This window comes from Monodelphis domestica, chromosome X (assembly GCF_027887165.1).
Source record: "Monodelphis domestica isolate mMonDom1 chromosome X, mMonDom1.pri, whole genome shotgun sequence".
Taxonomy (NCBI): domain Eukaryota; kingdom Metazoa; phylum Chordata; class Mammalia; order Didelphimorphia; family Didelphidae; genus Monodelphis; species Monodelphis domestica.
The window spans coordinates 32,068,934-32,088,248 of NC_077235.1; the positions used below are offsets into that span (position 1 = coordinate 32,068,934).

At 49.8% G+C, this 19,315-nt stretch overlaps 1 protein-coding gene across 1 annotated transcript; it reads left to right on the plus strand.

Annotated features, from left to right (window-relative positions):
• Positions 1 to 262: 262 nt before the first annotated feature.
• LOC103096973 (collagen alpha-1(V) chain-like) lies at positions 263 to 14,435 on the plus strand. The gene is made up of 4 exons (XM_007506170.3): positions 263 to 294; positions 9,377 to 9,422; positions 12,532 to 13,625; positions 14,269 to 14,435. Exons 3-4 carry the CDS (start codon positions 12,595 to 12,597, stop codon positions 14,273 to 14,275), a joined length of 1,038 nt encoding a protein of 345 aa, XP_007506232.2. The 5' UTR covers positions 263 to 294; positions 9,377 to 9,422; positions 12,532 to 12,594; the 3' UTR covers positions 14,276 to 14,435.
• Positions 14,436 to 19,315: the final 4,880 nt, after the last annotated feature.

The following is a 19,315-nucleotide window of genomic DNA, read 5'->3' on the forward strand; positions in this document are numbered from 1 at the left end:
CTCAGTGGATGTAGAAAAGGGAGCTGCCAGCCTTTCTGCTTTTCTCCTCCTTTCTGACTGCCCTCTTGGCTGTGACTCTCTGAGCGTCATGATGCCACTCCTGTGAGGGGCAGAAAAGGATAGGTCCTTCTCCGTCCTGGTGCCATGGCAACCACACCACTGCTCCCCATCTGGAGCATGGCCTCAGTGAAGCGAGCTTGCACTAGGGCCCCTGGCTGCCTCTGCGTCTTTTAGATTTGTTTTTTTTTCTCCATCTTAGGTGAATGAGCACCCCATAGGACTGGTGGCAACCTTGTGAGTTCTAAAAATCTAAGATCTTGGGACCAGTGAGAGGAGTGGTTGGTCGCAGCAGCTGTACCATTTCTGGTTGTATCATTAAATGTTGTGGTTTTCTCTCATTCCATCTTTCATTAATGGTATCCATGGCTTTGCTTCGATTTTCTAGTTTCTGGGCTAGGAGTGGTGACACACTCCTGTAATCTTGGCTACTGGGTGGGGGGCGGGGTGGGGGTGGGGAGCTGAGGTGGATCATTTGAGCTTGGGAATCCTGAGCCGGGCGAAGGGAAGGTGAAGGGAATAATCAAAGGATTATGTGCCAGGCACTGTGCTAAGCGCTTTGACGAATACATGTTGTCTCATTTGATTCTTACAACAACGCGAAAGGTAAGTGCTCTTATTATCCCTGTTGCCTAATTGAGGAAATCGAGACAGAGAGCAGTTAAGTGATTTGCCTGAGATCATGGAGCTAGGAAGTGACTGAGGCCAAACAGCAGCTCAGGCCTTCCTGATTCCAGGCCGGGATTTCTCTCCTTTGAGCCACCTGCTGCAGCTAAAAGGGCTAGAATTCATCAGGTGTGTGCCCTAAATCTGGCACCGCTGCTGCTGCCGCCGCCAGGAGCTCTCAAGAGGAGGGGGCAGCCAGGATGGTGCCAGGCCAGGGCAGAGGCAGAGCCAGGGCAGAGCTCTCGTGCTGATGGATCCGGGCCCCTACGGCCTGGCCCACATAGGGAGACCCCGTCTCCAAGCGAGTCCCAAGATTGTCCGGTTTCTGTTCTAAATCATCGAGTCTCCTTGCAGATTTTCACTGAGGTCTCTAATCTTACTCTTTTTCTCTTCCTTCAGTTCCTTTATTGAAATTTCCAAGTACTTCTGAGGCTCTCGGGTCCAATGCATTCTCGTCTAGGATTCTAGTTGGAGTTATGGCAGAAATATCCCTTCTCCTGGAGTTTCAGACTGAGATTTCCTTCCCCCATCACATTTCTTCACTGTATTAGAAATTGTCTTTCCTGATTGCCTCTGTATTTTTGCTGTTGTATTCCCCCTGTGGTAGCTGCCTTGGAATGCTTGCTTTCGGTTGCTAATTTTCATAATCGGTTTGCTTAGGGAGATGTGGTGCAGTTTTAGGCATCTGGCAGTGGCAATGGGGAGCCAGGGGTAGGGAAGCTCTGAGTCAGTTGTCTTGCTGGCTGTCCCGGAAGTCTCCATCCTAGGGGACAGAAGCCTAGGGGCAGGAAGCACATGGCGTGGCCTTTGCAAGGATCACTCCTGCTCTTTACAACATAGGAGAGAAAGATGAGGCTCAGAGGAGGCGATGGACTTGGCAGCATGTCAAGGTAGCACAGGAGGCGACTGTAGTAGAACCCTGTCATGCTACTGGAAAGGAAGAAATGAAGAGCCAAAGGGAAGCTAAGCTAGCTTAGGCACAGGATTGGGAGAGGCACGAGGCTCCTTGGAGGACGAGCTAGGCCCCAAATGGCTTGTTCCAAGGGAGAGATCTGAGGCTCAAAGAGGTGAAGGGAGTCTGGGAATCGCTGACAGAGAGGGGTAGAAGAAAGATTCCAAATGGCCCAATCCCCAACTGGCCAAGATGAATTTCCGGTAGCTAAAGAGGAAACCCGGATGATTCTCAGCAGTTACTATGTTCGGTTGGAGGCCAGCATACCTGAGAATACCAAATGACTGGGTGAAGGCTGGCCCAGGAGGGAACTAAGTCCAGGAAAACTCAAAGGGGCTGATTTAGCATCAGGACTTACTATATATATAGCTCAAAGGAGAGATTTCTTGCACAAAGAACTATAGAGATCTCTATAAGTGAAAACAAGAAAATTGTGCTTTGGCGGGGGGGGGGGGGGGGGGGGGGGAACGGGACTGAGAAGCAGGTGAGAAAGGCTCCCTGAGAGCCTCTTGGACCCCCTCTGGGGAGTCCTGGGAAGAAGGTTCACTTTTTGGTTCTGATATTTCTCTCTGTCTGACCTAGAGCCAGGCCCTTCCTTCTCTGCCCTGGGCCTCAGTTTGCCCCCCTGTAAAATGGGCAGGCTTTCCTGGCTGACCTGGGGAGGCCCTTCCCCAGCCTAACTCCACCTTCCCCCTTGGAGGAGGGCAGAGTAGCTCCTCTCCATCCTCCCCATCCCTCCCAGTGAGTATCCTATGTCTCCCCACCTTGCCCTCTCCCTGCCCCTTCCTGTGCTGCCCTCCCAGCTTCCCTGGATGCCCAGAGCAGCCTCCTTCCTTTCTGGGCTTGGGAGTCCTCAAAGCAGGGTGTCTTTGAGGGCCTCCTCCCAGAAATAGGCCTCATTTCTCATCCTCCTTCATCCTCTGAGGGTAGGCTGGAAGGTCAGGGGGCTGGGAGAAGGGAGCTCCACAGGGAGCTTCTGGAGACCCTGGAGCCACTAGGGTTGGGCTCCCCCTCCTCCCCCCCAGGGCTTGAGTGCGAGGTGCTGCCATAGGGATCTCAGGCCTGACAGGGCCTCCTCCACATGGCACCCAGGCCCTCAGTCAGCCAGCATAGGGGAGGAGAGGTTTGTGCAGGACTTCTTAGAGAGATGATGGGATATTTCAGGAGGAAGTATAATCCTATTCATTTATTCAGTTGTTCTAGGAATAATTGCCATTGGAGAAAGGGTTTGGGGCTCTGAGCTTTATATGATGTAACAGACTAAATTATTTTATTTATTTGGTTATGCAAGGAATTATTTCTATTGGATGTGAAGGGGCCGGGGCACTTAGTTCTGTATGATGTGATATGATGAATTATAATGCAATTTCTTTAATTGTTCTAGGAATAATTGCTATTGGTTACAGAGGTTAGGGCTCTGAGCTTTGTATGATATATGATGAATTGTCATCGTAAATACTTAATTGTTCTCTGAACTATTTATATTGGAGGAAAGGGCTTGGGCTCTCAGCTTTACATGCTATGATATGACGTGATGAATTTCAATTTGATTTCTTTGATTGTTCTAGAAATAATTGCTATAGATTCCAGAGCTTGGGGCTCGGAGCTTTTCAATGATGCAATAGGATAGGATTAGTTATGATTGTATTTATTTCATTGTTTTATGGATAATTATAAATGGAGTGATATGCTGGGAGAAATTGTCATTTTATTTATTTATCTGTTCTATGGGCAACTGCTATTGAAAAATGGGGCTGGGGGCTCTGGCCATTATTTCATGTGATGTTATATAATTATTAATGATTCCATTTTTATTTTTTTCTATATATAATTAATATTATGGTTTATGGTTCCAAGTGTTATATGATGAGATATTATATGATGAAGTATAATTTTTAAAATTTAATTGTTTTATAAACAAATGCTATTGGAGGAAGGGGTTAGGATTCTGATCTTTATTACATGGTGGATGATAATTTTATTTAATTGTTCTATGAAATATTTGTATTGGGTAAGGGGTTTGGGGCTCTGAGATTTCTATGAGGTGAGATGATTTAACTGATTAAAATTGTATTTAGTTGTTTTATACATAATTGCTATTGAATAAAGCGACTGAGACTCTGAACTTTATAATATGTGATATGATGAATCATAATTCTATTCATTTAATTGTTTAATGAATAATTGCTATTAGTTACAGAGCTTAGGAGGGCTCTGAGCATTCTGTGATGTGATGTGATATGATTAGTTGTGATTTTATTTGTTTTATGAATAATTCCTTTTGGATTAAAGTGTTTGGGCTTAGCTTTATATGATGCCATATTGTATGTTGAATTATTATTTTATTTATTAAGTCGTTTTATGAATAATTGCCATTGAATGAAGGGGTTGTGATGATGAGGTTTATATGTGATATTATATAACAAATTATGATTTTTATTTATTTGTTTTACAAACAATTGCTATTGGATAAAAATGGAGGTCTGAGCTTTATATGATGCAATATATGGGGAATTATGATTTTATTTATTTCAATGAACAATTGTTATTGGATAGGGGGTTCTAACCCTTACATGATGCCATTTTACATGATGGATTAAAATTTGATTTATTTCTTTATGAATAATTGCTATTGGATAAAGTGGCTAGGGCTCTGAACTTTATATGATGAATTCTAATTCTATTTATTTAATTGTTCTAAGATTTATTGCTATTGGTTATTTAAAGATTGGGGCTCTGAACTTTGTGATATGATGTGATTTCTTATGATTTTACCTATTTAATTGTTTTATGAATAATTGCTACTGGAAGAACGGAGTGGGGCTCAGCTTTCTGTGATGTGATATTATATGACGAATTATGCTTTTATTTATTTAATTTTCTATGAACAATCGCTGTTGGAGGACGGTGTTGAAGCTCTCAGCTTTAAGCATTTGATATTATATGATTGTTTGTTTTTCCAGGAATAATTGCTATTAAATTAAGTAGCTGGAGCTCTGAACTTTATGTGATGTGATATGATGAACTATAATGCAATTTATTTAATTGTCCTAGGAATAATTACTATTGGTTATAGAGGCTAGGGCTCGGAGCTTTATATGATGCAACATGATGTGATGAATTATAATTTTATTTATTAAACTCTTCTATGTATAATTGCTATTGTTGAAGTGATTTAAGACTCGGAGCTTTATATGATGCAATGTGATATAGTGAATTATAATTTTATTTATTAAACTCTTCTATGTATAATTGCTATTGTTGAAGGGACTTGGGGGCTCTGATTTATATGATGCAATGTGATGTGATGAATTATAATTTTATTTATTAAACTCTTCTATATATACTTGCTATTGTTGAAGTGATTTGGGGCTCAGAGCTTTATATGACGCAATGTGATGTGATGAATTATAATTTTATTTATTAAACTCTTCTATGTATACTTGCTATTGTTGAAGTGATTTGGGGCTCAGAGCTTTATATGACGCAATGTGATGTGATGAATTATAATTTTATTTATTAAACTCTTCTATGTATAATTGCTATTGTTGAAGGGATTTGGGGCTCTGATTTATATGATACAATGTGATATGATGAATTATAATTTTATTTATTAAACTCTTCTATGTATAATTGCTATTGTTGAAGGGTTTTGGGGCTCAGAGCTTTATATGACGCAATGTGATGTGATGAATTATAATTTTATTTATTAAACTCTTCTATGTATACTTGCTATTGTTGAAGTGATTTGGGGCTCAGAGCTTTATATGACGCAATGTGATGTGATGAATTATAATTTATTTATTAAACTCTTCTATATATAATTGCTATTGTTGAAGGGATTTGGGGTTCTGAGCTTTATATGATACAGGGTGATATCGTGAATTATAATTTTATTTATTAAACTCTCTATGTATAATTGCTATTGTTGAAGTGATTAGGACTCTGACCTTTATATGATGCAATGTGATGTGATGAATTATAATTTTAAATTTATTAAACTCTTCTATGTATAATTGCTATTGTTGAAGGGATTAGGACTCTGACCTTTATATGATATCGTATGTTATCATGAATGATAAATTTATTCACGTAAGTGTTCTATGAAAGAGTTGGGGCTTTGAACTGTATATGATTAGTTATAATTTTATTTGGTTAGTTATTTTATGAACAATTGCTCTTAATGGAAGAGGTTGGAGGTCTGAGCTTAATATGATGTGACGTAATATGACTATGATTTTATTTAATTCTAGGGATAATATTTGTGAGGGGGTGGGTGTCTGAGCTTTATATGATAAATAATTTTATTGGTTTGTCTCATGAACAAATGCTGTTGGATGAAGGTGCCAAGACTCTGACCTTTACATGCTGCCATGTAATATGATATAATTTTATTAAATTATGCTATGAATAATTGATACTGGATGGAGACTCTGGGTACTGAGCTTTACATGATGTATTATGTTACTTTTGATTTTATGTATTTAAATTTTATGAATAATTATCTGAACTTTCTATGATGTGATATGTTGTGATGAATTATAATTATACTTATTTAATCATTTTATGAATAATTGCTATTGGTTACAGAGGTGGGGGCTCTGAACTTTCTATTAACTATGAGTATATTTAATATTTTAATGTATAATTAAGATGGGCTGAAAGGGGCGCAGCTCACCTTTACAAGATGCAATATTATATGATTAGTTATGATTTGATTGATTTATTTATGCTATGAATACTTTCTGTTGGATAAAAGGGTTGGGACTCTAGGCTTTATATTATGTGATATTATGCTTTCATTTGTTTTGTGAAAAAATTGCTCTTGGGGTTGGGGCTCTGAGCTGATTTTATTTATCAATTGTTTCAGGAATAATTGCTATTGTAAAGGATTTGGAGCTTTTAGCTTTACTATGCCTTTTCTTCTGACATCATGAATTATGATTTTATTTAATTGTTCTATCAACAGTTGCTATTGGTTGCAGAGGGTGGGGCTCTGAACTTGATATCATATGATATGATTAGGTATGATTTTATTTGTTTATCAAATGATTACTATTAAAGCGATGGGGCTCAGCTATATATGTTGTACTATTGTATATTGAATTATAATTTTATTTATTCAATTGTTCTATCAATGCTTGCCATCGGATGAAAGGGTTTGGTGATGAAGTGTCTAAGATGCAATGTTATACAATTGTAATTTTCTTTTATTTCGTTGATTTACCAACAATTGCAATCGGATGGAGGGGTTGGGACCCTGAGCTCAGGTGATTCATGGAGACACAGCCCTCGACCAAGAGTCCCCCCAAGCCCCTGGTCAATCAGCATGGGGGAGGGGAGAATTCTTTCTGCAGGGCCTTCAACAGGAGCCTTGTGAGAGAATATGGTGTAATTTGATCGTTATTTCATTAACTTGTAAATCACTGATATCTGAGAAGGGTTTGACATGATGGATTTATGGAGACAGAGGAAGACAAGTTATATAACTAGAGTGAGGCCTCCTTAGTGTTGCTACAGTAGAGGGTGACAGCTGGGGATTCCCTCCCATCTGCATTTGTACCCCCAGTGCCTAGCACAGTGCAGGCCCATAGTAGGTGCTTAATACGGCAGGAACACCCCATTTCTCAGGCTCTGGGGGACTGAGAAGCAGGTGAGACAGGCTCCCTGAGAGCCTCATGGACCCCCTCTGGGGAGTCCTGGGATGTGGGTTCAGCTTTGCTTCTGACATTTTCTCTCAGTGTGTCTGAGGGCCAGGCCCTTCCCTCCCTGGGTTTCAGTTTTCACCCTGAAAAATGGGCAGGGTCTCCTGGTTGGCATTGGGAGCCCCCTGCCCAGCCTAACTCTACCTTTCCCTTTGGGGGGTAAGCAGAGCAGCAGCTCTTGCACCCCTGCCTTCCAGTGGGTTCCCTTTGTCTCCCCACTGCCCTTTCCTGTGGCCCCGTCCCAGCTTCCCCTGATCTCCAGGGGGCCGACCCACCTCCTTCCTTTCTGTGCTGGGAGTCCTCAAGACAGGGTGTCTCTGAGGGCCTCCTCCCAAAGGTAGGCCTCACTTCTCATCCTCCTTCATCCTCTGAGGGTAGGCTGGAGGGCCTGGGGGCTGGGGGAGGTGAGCACTACAATTAGCTTCTGGAGGACCTTGAAGCAATAGGGCTGTGCTTCCCTCCCAGAGCCTGAGTGCGAGGTGCTGCATAGGATTTTCAGGCCTGGAAGGGCCTCCGCAACATAGCACCAAGGCCCTCAGCCAACCAGTAGAGGGGAGCAGAGTTTTCTACAGGGCTTCTTAGGGGGATGGTGGGATAATCCAGGGAGGAATTATAATCCTATTTATTTATTTAATTGTGCAAGGAATAACTGCTTTTAGAGGAAGGGTTTGGGTCCCTGACCTTTATATGATAGTCTAGGATGAATTATTTTGTTTAATTGATTATTTGAGGAATAATTTCTATTCGATGAAAGGATTTGGGACTCTGAGCTTATGTGATGCAATATAATACAATTGATTAGAATTTTATATATTTCATTGTTCCCTATATAATTGCTACTGGATCCAGAGACTGGACTCTGAGCCTATGTGATGTGATGATGTGAGGAATTCGAATCCTATTTATTTCCTGAATTGTTGTACCAATCTTTGCTGTGGGAGGAAGGGGTCGGGCACTGAGCTCTCGAGGATGCCACAGGAGAGGAACAGTTAGGAACTGATTCAGTTCATTGTGTTGGCCACACTGGCAGTGGAGGAAGAGGTCGGGCTCTGAGCTTAGGCGCTGCCTGCGGACGGGGGTGCCCGTGGGATGTATTCGTGAAGGTGGCAGTAGGGAAAGAGAGCCCTGGAGGAATCTCCGGCCAGGTGAGAGAGGTGGCCCCTCACTGACGGGGGTGACCCCTTGTCCATTGCTGGACAAGAAGGGGAGCCCGGTGGGGCTGCTGCCTGCCAGCCCCCCGCCAGCTGCCCCCATTAGCTTGGTGCCAGGAGCCCCGGGAGATGGCCCTGCACCTGCTGGGCCCTTGGACTCTGCGAGGGCTCCCGCAGAGGGCCCAGCCAGGCCTCCATCCAGGTCCAGGGTGGGAAGGGGCAGCCCGATTGGGCCCTACAGCAGACCCAGGCCGCCCCCACCCCAAATTCCTCTCCTTGTAGCCTCTCAAGGGCGGGCAGAGCACTGCCCTGACAATCAGGAAAGCCGAGTTCTAGCCCTGAGTTCCTGGAACGAATGAAGCCCCAGAGAGCAAGGAGAGCCTTTAGCCTTTCTTTCTCCTTCTAGAGAAGGAGCACACAAGATGGGCTGCTCTGTGACTAGCAAAACGGATGCTTAGAAGCCAAAGGAATCTCTGCCCTTTGATCAAGGGCCATCTGGGAGTGGAGAGATCCAAGTCCCTCCAGCCTTGTGAGGAAACCAGTGTTCTGGGTGTCCCCCAGGGGGCAGGGGGAACCCCAGCGAAACAGAAGCTCCCTGAGGGCCAGAACCATTTTGTTCCTCTCTCTGGATCCCCAGGGCCCAGCTAGCCCAGTGCCTGGCACAGAGTAGGGACAGGGGAGGAGCCTGCAGAGTGGACAGCTGTCAGGGGGAGTGTGTGCCCGTGGCCGTGGGCCCCTCTGTGGTCTCTCAGACGGGGAGCCCCGAGGGCAGGGGAGGTCCCTTTGGGGCTCCCCTGGTTTGGCAAAACTCCACTCATTTACACCCGTGTCTGTTTCTTTTCCAGTTTGTCCACGACAAAGACTTGGCTGAAAGGAGACTCCAAAACCAAGGTACCCATGGCAGCGAAAAGCCAGAGGGGGTGGCAAGACCTGGGCCCCGGGGTGTTGGCGTCTGCAGCCAGTCAGTGCACTGGCCTGGTCAGGGCTTCCTTTGGTCCCTTCCTCCCCTAGCTGTTTTGTAGCAAAGCTCTGGGGGCAGTTCCAGGCTAAGCCTTGCTCTGCTTTGGTTTCCTGGCCTTGACCGTGAGGCAGGGGCATCTCTGGGTCTCCCTGCCTCTGGGAGGGCTCGTCAGTCAGCGTTTGAGGATTCGGAGGGAAGGAGGTCAGATGAAAGAGGTAGGGAGAACCCCTGTCCGGACGGGAGCCTCTTTGGGCTCGGGCACCCCAGGGCCACACTGCTGACGTCCAGGAGCCTCTTCTGGGCATAAGGTGGCTGTTGGGCTTTCCAGATGGCACCAAATGCTCCCGGAAGTCTGTGTCTTGGGTTTTTCTCCATCCGAGTTCCCTGGCTCCCTGAAAGGTATCCGTGGGCTTCTTGGGGGCCTCCAGGGCCCCGGTTAAGCAGCCCTGCTCCAGATTTCAGGTGGCAGGGTGGGAGAATGCGAGACGCTGTGGGAGAGAGGGAGCGGGCATTGGGGGTGACAGAGAAGGGGGAGACGAGAGTGGCTCCAAGGTTTCAAGGCCACGGGAGGAGACGGGGTGTTGGGGAGGGGAGGGAGAAAGGGGGAAGGAGAGCAGGCTCAGGAGGGAAGACGTCGGGGTCCCTTTGGTCTAGCTGGGCTTGAGATGCCAGCTGGAAATGTCACAGAGGCCCGAGGTGGAGATAGAGGCTTGGGAGGAGCTTCACAGAAGGCACCGGAGGATGAGAGTGGATGAGATTGCCAAGGGTGAATGGGCACACAGGGCCAGGGGCATGGAGGACAGCCCCTTCTTTGCAGGACGCCCATGCAGAGATGGGGTGAGTAGGCAGGGGGAGCACACAGGGGCCAGGTGGGTAAAAAGGAACAGGGGAGACCTGGGGGTCACGTTCAGGCTGAGCAAAGATGAAGGAAGAAGGGGAGCAAGGAGAACAAGGAGGTTGGCCCTTGGCCTTTCTTTAGCTCAGGTCCCCCAAAGCTCCCATCTTTAGCCTCAGCTCCTTTCCCAGATTTGATACTTCCAAGACCTGGCAGAATCCACAGTTCTCTGCAGAAGGGGTCTGAATGTCTAGGCCGGCACATTTGGGGGGATGTAGAATGAGGGGCTCCCCTGTGCATGAGGGGTCTTGGGACATGTGAAGGGGGTTGAGTAGCCAAGAGCGGAGCAGCTGATGAGAGGCAGAGATCCCAATGCGTCAAAATACAGGGCCTTACTTCCTTATAAATGTTACCATTCTCTTTTCTCATGTGAACATATCCATGCCCAATCCCAGGGGAAGGGCAAAGGGAAGGGAACAAGCGTTTATCATACCTCACACCTCCTTGGTTCCAGACACTTTGCCCAAGTCCCTTCCTGATATCTGTTTTTTATTTCCCCCACATCCCTGCAAGGCAGGAGCTATTCTTATCACCCTTTTACAGCTGAGGAAACTAAGGCAGGCAGAGGTGAAACGACTTTCCCAGGGTCCCACAGCCAGAAAGCATCTGACACTGGTTTTGCGCTCAGATCTTCCTGACTGCAAGCCCAGTGCCAGTGACCTTCTGAGAAGGGTTCGTGTTGGGGTGGAACAGATATCATGTTTGACCAAATAGGCACAAAGGGGCCCTGCCTGTCTCTTGGCACATCTGATTTGCCCTGGTAGACTTTGAAATGCAATTGGCTCTTTCTGTTGGGTGGTATCCACCCTGTATGCCCCCTTCAAGGCCCTAATGGAAACACTGGCTTGTGCAAAGGGAATGAGAAACTCATCGCCGGAACTTGCTGTGTGACCATGAATACTGAATTCATTTCTGTGACTTTACAGACCTTTCCCCCATCTTGTTATTTGCCCTCTTCCCTCCCACCATCCTGGAGTCCAAGCCCTTCCTCCTCAGGACCATTCAGTACAGCCAACAACTAACTACCTATTGGCAGGTTTGCCTTGGGCCAGCCATGACCTCTCAAGGCTGGAGGCCTGTGGCCTCAGTGTTCCATAGAAAGGGATCCCTATCCCTACAGGCAGGGACACATGGGCCACTTAGAAAGCACCAATGGCCTTGTAGTCTTTTCATTGATTTGTTCTGTTCAATGTTTCCCAATTCCATTTGGATGTGGTTTGGGGTAGCCCCCAAACCCAAAGCCTTCTAAGCAGGTGCCTCTGCCACCCCTGCTCTAAGCCAAGCTCCCTTAGTGAAGGGAGTTCCTAGAGCAAGGAAATTACAGCTCTAGGCCCTAACCCAAACCACCTTGACATGGAGGTCGCCTGCCTGTCCCCCTCCCCATGGCTGGGTTTTCAGTAGGGAAGAAGACAAGGGGTGTCCTATGGCTGGCTTTTTTCCCATGTCCCCCCAGTTGGCCTGCCTGATTGGTCTACCCCTCCACCACATCCGCCTTATGCCAGAGGAAGCATGACTTTGAGGGCTAAGGTTTTCCTTACAGAATTGGGGGGAAGAAATATTATTTGCCAAGGACAAGGATGGAGGGGAGTGTGTCAACTTCAGAGTAGGCCTTCCAGCAGGCCAGAGGCAACCAGCCATATGATGAGCCAGCAGAGGTGGAGGGGGAATGGAGGAGGGCGGGGAGGAAGGAGCAGCAGGCTGGCTGTTCCCACTGAGGGCTGGGACAATAGATGCCCCCACTGGGCATCCAGGCAAGAGGAGGGAAGCAAGACCTAAACCAAGAGGAGATTTGTGGAGTGGCTGGGGGAGCCTGTTCGGGCCTGGGGCTGATTCTCCTCATCCTCAGACAGGGCTGAAGGCAAGGGTGGGAATGAGAACTGGGGAGGAGGGAAAGACCAAGCAGAGGACAGAGAGGCCACGTGCCCTGAGCCTTTCAGGGGGCCCTCGTCAGGCTGGTTTCCTCCACATGGTCCTCTGCCTCCTCTGGGGAGGTGCTCAAGGACCCCGATTTGAGGGGGCCGACTGTGAGGCTCCATGGCTGGCCAGGGCCCTGGGCCCCTGGGCTTTCTCAGTCCCTGAATCTGAGGACCCTCTGTGTAGACAGACTCCTGTAGTGACCATCTGTGCCTGCTGTCCTTCCCAAGGTCCAGAAGACCCTTCCAAGAGTTCTTGAGGCAGCAAGAGCAGCTGCCTTCCAGGGAAGGAAAATGCTTACGCGCTCTCAGGTCGCAAAGGATAAGAAGAATGAACCTGTGAGAAAATCAGCCCGCATTATGGAGAAGCAGAAGCTGCTGGCCATGAAGCAGGAGGTCAAAGAAGAGCATCAAGTGAGAGTCCAGGCCATGAAGAAGGGAAGAGTCCAGAAGACTAGCCAGGAGGGAGAAGACATGGGCAGCACTCCCACTAGCCATGGCCAGGCCCAGGCCAGCACCAGTGGCCAGACCGGCCCCCGTGGCAAAGTCGGTCGCCCAGCCAAGACCGGCCCCCATGCCAAAGTCGGTCGCCCAGCCAAGAATGGTCCCCGTGCCAAAGTCGGTCGCCCAGCCAAGACTGGCCCCTGTGCCAAAGTTGGTCGTCCGGCCAAGACTGGTCCCCGTGCCAAAGTTGGTCGTCCGGCCAAGACTGGTCCCCGTGCCAAAGTTGGTCGTCCGGCCAAGACTGGTCCCCGTGCCAAAGTTGGTCGTCCGGCCAAGACTGGTCCCCGTGCCAAAGTTGGTCGTCCGGCCAAGACTGGTCCCCGTGCCAAAGTTGGTCGTCCGGCCAAGACTGGTCCCCGTGCCAAAGTTGGTCGTCCGGCCAAGACCGGTCCCCGTGCTAAAGTTGGTCGCCCAGCCAAGACTGGCCCCTGTGCCAAGACTGGCCCTGACACCATGACTGGTGCATTCACCCAGGGTGGCTCCAGCAGCTTCACTGACCCAAGCTTCATGGAACCAAGCTGTACCTCAGGCTACACCGACCCCATAGATCATATCCAACCAGGTACAAGTCTAGTACATGTGAAGCTTCCCCGAGGCAAAAAAGGAATAAGGAAATACGACCACAGGGGCAGGCTGAATCTGAATGCAGAAGACCTCTGTGACTGCCTGGAGCGTGAGTGCATGGGCTGCTTCTACCCATGCCCCAAGTGCAAGTCTACCAAGTGTGGGCCCACTTGCCGACGAAACCGGAAATGGATCTACGAGGCCATTGCCAATGAGGAAGGAGAAGTGGTCAGCACTTTCCCATTTCCCCATGCTAAGTAAGGGCCAAGATCCACAAGTCCATGTGTGTGAGAGAGTTTGTGTGTATCTGTCTCTGTCTCCCTTCTCTCTGTCCTCCCCCAGTGAGCTTTCCTGCCTGGCAATGCTGACTCCTGCTGCTCTCAGGCAATATTCCTGAGACTATCACAGCTTGCCTTCCCTCTACTCCCAAACACCTTCACTCCAAGCCCAGATGAAGGTACCCATAAGGCCTTACACCCAGAGGGGACCCCAAGTGTCCATCTCACTCATCAGCTTCCTCCCCCCGCCTCTCCCAAAGTTGATTTTTGGGAACTTTACAAAGCTCTTCCATAGGAAGTGGATGCCATTCCTGCCCTGCCACTCTTCCAGCCTCAGGGGGGCACGAGACAGAACCAGTCCCAGAATTCTCCTCCAGCTTCCCAAAACTCTCTTTGCTGTTTCAGTTAGTGCTAGATGGCAGCCAAAGAGAGAGCAAAGCCCGTGGGTTCTCTCTGCCAGCGGTCACGGAGTGCTTGTCATCTTTCCGTAGTCGTGTAGCTGTGCGTCCTGTATACGTGGTGTACTTGTGGCTTTCTTTCTGTAGAGTTTCTGTACGATTCTCAAGCTAGGTGTTGTGACAGCCACGGGCCTAACCTACGTTTGGCTCTCATTCCATTGCAGGTTTTAAGAGGAGTCGGGGTTCTCCGGCGACTCCCCTGTGTGTCTCTGTTCTACACACCTTCTGCAGCAGAAAACTGAAGATGGTGATGAAGTTCCAGAACAGAAGAAAATATGTTGTTCCAGTTATAGCAGATAAAAAAAGAATAAAAAAATGTTTGTGAAGTGCATCGATGGTCTCCTTGCTTTCTCTCCAACGAGGCCTCTGGGTAGCCCTGTACAGTCTAAATTCTGCAAACATCCGAGTAGTGCCTGCCCTCAAGGAGCTTCCTTTCAGCCCCTGAGGGCACCTGGCACATGGAGAAGGGGGTGCCAAGATGGTGCTCTGGAGAGTGGGTTCTCTTCTGCCCTTGAACTCCTGGCTCACCTCTATGGCCATTCCCCTGAAACAGTATGGGCTACTGCTGGAGTCTCACCTCCTCCCCTAGGACACACAGACACACACATACACATACAGGGGAAGGGAGGTGAAGAAGTAAAAAGGAACCAACAGAGATCCAAAGGGGCATGAAAGGAGGAGAGTGATGTCGGGGCTAATGTCCCCTCAGAGGATGAAAATAGGGAGGGGAAGGCTCCTGAGGACCCCTGTTTATGAAGCTGGGCAAGTTCAGCCTGGAGAAGGGGCAGACTCACTGGAGCAGCAAGACTTGGTTACCCTCTTCAAGTCACTGGACAGCTGGCATGTGGGAAGGGAGCTCCATGTGTTCTCTTTGACCACAGAGGCCAGAAGAAGGAAGGATGTGCAGAAACTGCAGGGGCAATTTCGTAGTGGATGGCACTGGAAAGGGCTGTCCTGAGCACTGCAGTTCAACCCTGGTGTTCAAGTCTCATGACCGATAAAAGTCCAACTCTGTCCAAGATATTCCTGTTATGGCAGCCGTGTGTGCCACTCATTTGTTTGCTCCACATGCGATGCAAGTGGTACTTGCCCACGAGCTGCTGCTGAAATAGTACGTTCAGCCTCGTTTTCTGCGGTAGCCCGTCCCTGCTTAGCACTCAAACACGCACACTTCTAGGAGGCCCCAACACACGAGAGCTTCTCTTCCGCTGAAAAGCAGCTTCCCGAGAAGCCAGCCATGGCCCACAGAGGCTTCAGACCAAAGGGGGTCAGTGATGGCGAATCCACTGACTCATTCCTCCGGTCTTCACGGGGGGTCTTGAAGCTTCTCCCTCCATGTGGCCTGGAGGACCATTTCTCAGGTTGGCCTACTTCTCTGGGGCGGGGGTGGGCTCGATGGGCAACTCTTCCCATTCCCACATGCCATGCTCCCTTGGGAAGAGAGGGAGCAGCATGGGTGCCAAGAAGGACCCCCCAAGGCAGGCTGCAGGACCCTCCTGAAGGGGCCTCCTCTGATCTCCTGCAGTAGCCCTCTTCCGGTAGGCAGCCCTGAGGCCCACGTCCAGGCCAGGCCTTCCGGAAGCCAGAGAAGCCGCTGCCTTATTCAGAGCAGTCGGTGTTTCCTTGGGGCAAAGCTTCTCTCAGCCCAGAGAATGTTAGACACTTAAGAGGCCATGATCTGGGGAGAGGAAGGTAGAGGGCAGGGCAGGAAGAGCAAGACAAAGACAGAAGCAGAATGGCTGCCAGATGGAGAAGCCCCCCATCAGCTCTGACACCCCAGTGCCAAGGCGGTCACTCCCGCCTGTGTGGGAGACGGCTAAGGCCTCGCCAGGCGGACTGAGGCAGAGCCCCAGTACTTCCCCCTGCCCCCAGACAGCGGGCCTGCTCTCCAAACAACCCTTCCTAAAGTGCTGCCACATGCTGTCGCATATGCTAGGCCAGGGATGGAGAACCTTTTAGAGATGGAGGAGCAGGCCCTGCCCACCCCCACCCCTAGACCCAGAGCCATGATGGCCTCCCCCCAGAAACAGAGCCCCAGGCCCTCGCCTTGCTCTATACTGGGGAAGGAGGAAGGGCTCCCATTGGGGTGGGTGATGAGAGGCGCTTGTGGATAGAGGAGGGGAGTGGCCAAGCACTCTGGTCCCCTCTACCTCTGCTGCCTATGAGCCACCCACCCTACCCACTGGGAACCCCCATTGGGCTGCTGGGCAGAGTGGGGGGAGATGGGAAAAAATGCCATCAGGAGCAGTGGAGAGGGGGAGGGGTCCAGTTCCATCTGAGTCCCTCTGCCTTTCTAGTGAGGAACTCGGGGTGGGGGGGTGGCCACATACCCACAGAGAGCACTCTGCGTGCCATCTTTGGCACCTGTGCCATAGGTTTGCCATGACTGTCCTAGGCCAGTCTACCTCCTGCCCCATCTCTGGGAGCTGCCAGGAGCCTCACGGGGAAGGGCAGGGGCAGGGCCTTGAGCTGCTACTCCACTGGACAGCTTTCTCACTGCTGCTCTCAGAGGCAGGGAGGCACAGTTAGTGAGGCTGCCCGGCTCAGGGGTGCCTTGGGAGATCCGAAGAGCTCAGGAGGGGAGCAGGTGCCATCCTGGGGAGGATCTCCTTGCAAGACAGACACAGCCTCAGAGCCAGTGGGATGGTGAGGCCAGAAGGGAGATAGCCAGTGGCCACTTAGAGATGCCCGACTGGTGTTCAGGAACAGTCCATCAGTCATTGGACTGCAGACTGCTCAGCAGGGGGATGGCCCCGAGGCCACGGGAGCTTGTCCAGGCCTAGTCTGGGCAACAGTGGTCACGGGAGGGGAAGGGGGAGGCGGGGCTCTGGCTGACCATGGCCCAGGACCAGGTTCTGACAGCTTCTGCCAAGCTGATGCAAGGCTTCAGGGTCGAGCTGAGCAATGGACTGGGGGACTGGCGGAAGGATGAGCCAAGCTGAGTGCTGACAGGCCAACATGCCCGCCGGCCGTGGGCTGCTGGGAAATGTGTGGCACAGGCTGGGCTGTGGGTCAGAGTGAAGGGGGTGAAAGGGAACCGTGCGTGTGTGTGTGGGTGCACGTGCATGTGTATGCACATGTATGTGAGCACATGTGCGATAGCCACAGGAAGTCCCAAGGACCGGACAAGGTCCTTAGGGAGGAGGCGGCCGTCTCAGGAGAGTCTTTTCTCCCCAGGCTGGTCTGTGTCCCTGCACACTTTGGGTATCCTCGCCCCAAAGCGGGGCCCCCAAACTGGCCGATAGGAGGACCCGTCCCGGGCATTTTCCTCTGAGCTGCCCACGATGGCATGGTGGAAGATGCCGCGTGATTTTCTCCACTTCTTTGTGTGATGAGTAATTGCCTTTGGATGGAGGGGTTGGGGGCTCCGAGCTCTCTAAGGGCGTTATTCTAGGAGGAATTTGCTTTTGATTTCTCAGTTGTTTTCGGCATAATTGCCATCAGCGAAGGGCTTGGGGCTCAGAGCTTCCCATGATGCCGTCGTATGATACCACAAATGATAATTGTACTTAATTGTTCTCCGAGTGATTGCTGTGAATGGAAGGCGCTGGGGCTCGGAGATGGAGAAGGTGCGAGGGCACTTCATTGGTGACTTGAGTCCTTCTCTGAGCAGTTGCTATTGGAGAAAGGGGCTGGAGCCCTGACTATCCGAGCTGCGGCCGAGGACTGAGCATTTGGGGGACTTGCTGGCTCCAGGAATCATTGCTGTTGGACGAAGGTGTTGAGGATCTGAGCCCAGGTACTTCATAGAGACACAGGCCTGAGTCAAGACTCTCCAAGCCCTGTGATTTAATCATTATTTCATTAACTTGTAAATCACTGATATCTGAGAAGGGTTTGTGATGGATTTATGGAGACAGAGGCAGACAAGTTATATAACTGGAGTGATGCCTCCTTAGTGTTGCTACAGTAGAGGGTGACAGCTGGGGATTCCCTCCCATCTGCATTTGTACCCCCAATGCCTAGCACAGTGCAGGCCCATAGTAGGTGCTTCATGCAGTAGGAACACCCCATTTCTCAGGCTCTGGGGGACTGAGAAGCAGGCGAGACAGGCTCCCTGAGAGCTTCTGGGCAGTCCTGGGATGTGAGTTCAGTTTTGCTTCTGATATTTTCTCTCAGTGTGTCTGAGGGCCAGGCCCTTCCCCACCAAATGGGTAGGGTCTCCTGGCAGACCTTGGGAGCCCTCTGCGCAGCCTAACTCCACCTTCTCCCTGTGGGGGGAGGCAGAGCAGTGTCTGTCCCCTTCTTCCTCCTCCTGCCTCCCAGTGGGTGTCCTCTGTCTCTCCCTGTCTTCTCTCTGCTCCGTCTTGTGCTACTCTTCGTTTCCGCAATTTCCAGGAGGCCAAACAGCCTCCTTCCTGTGTCTGTCCTGAGATTCCTCGAAGCAGGGTATCTCTGAGGGCCTCTTCCCAAAGGTAGGCCTCACTTCTCATTCTCTGGCATCCTGTGGGGGAGGCTGGAGGGCCTGGGGGCTAGGGGAGGGGAGCCCCAACGAACTTCTGGAGGGCCTAGAACCAATATGGTTGTGCTTCCCTCCCAGGGCCTGAGTGCAAGGTGCTGCCAGAGGGCTCTCAGGCCTGGCAAGGCCTTCCTCACATGGCATTCAGGCCCTCAGCTAGTCAGTATAGGGGAAGAGGAGGTTTGTGCAGGGCTTCCTAGAGGGGTCTGGGATATTCTAGGAGGAATTAAAATCCTATTTATTCATTTAATTGTGCTAGGAATGGTTGCAGTTGGAGCAAGGGGCTGGGCTTGGGGCTTTCTATCATGAAATAGGATAGGATTCGTTTTTATTTTATTTCATTGTCCTCTGAATAATTGCTAGTAGAGTGGCTGGGCTCTTAACTTTATGTGAAGTGATGAATTTTAATCTTACTTATTTAATTGTCCTGGGAATAATTGCTATTAGTTACAGAGGTTAAGGCTCTGTGCTTTCTATGATGTCTGGCGGACTTGCCCTAACTCGGTGACACCCCACCCGTGCTGGGCTCTAGAGCCTTTCTGTTCCCAGTCTGCTCTATGTCCCTGCACACTTTGGGTATCCTCACCCCAAAGCAGGGCCCTGGCCCACCTCTTCCTGGGGTGGCCCCCAAACTGGCCATCATGAGAACCTGTCCAGGGGGATTCCCCATACACAGCCCCGGCCTATTACTACTCTGCCATGCATCATCTCAGGCCTGTGCCTGGGTCTCTGAGAGATCAAGTGATTTGCCC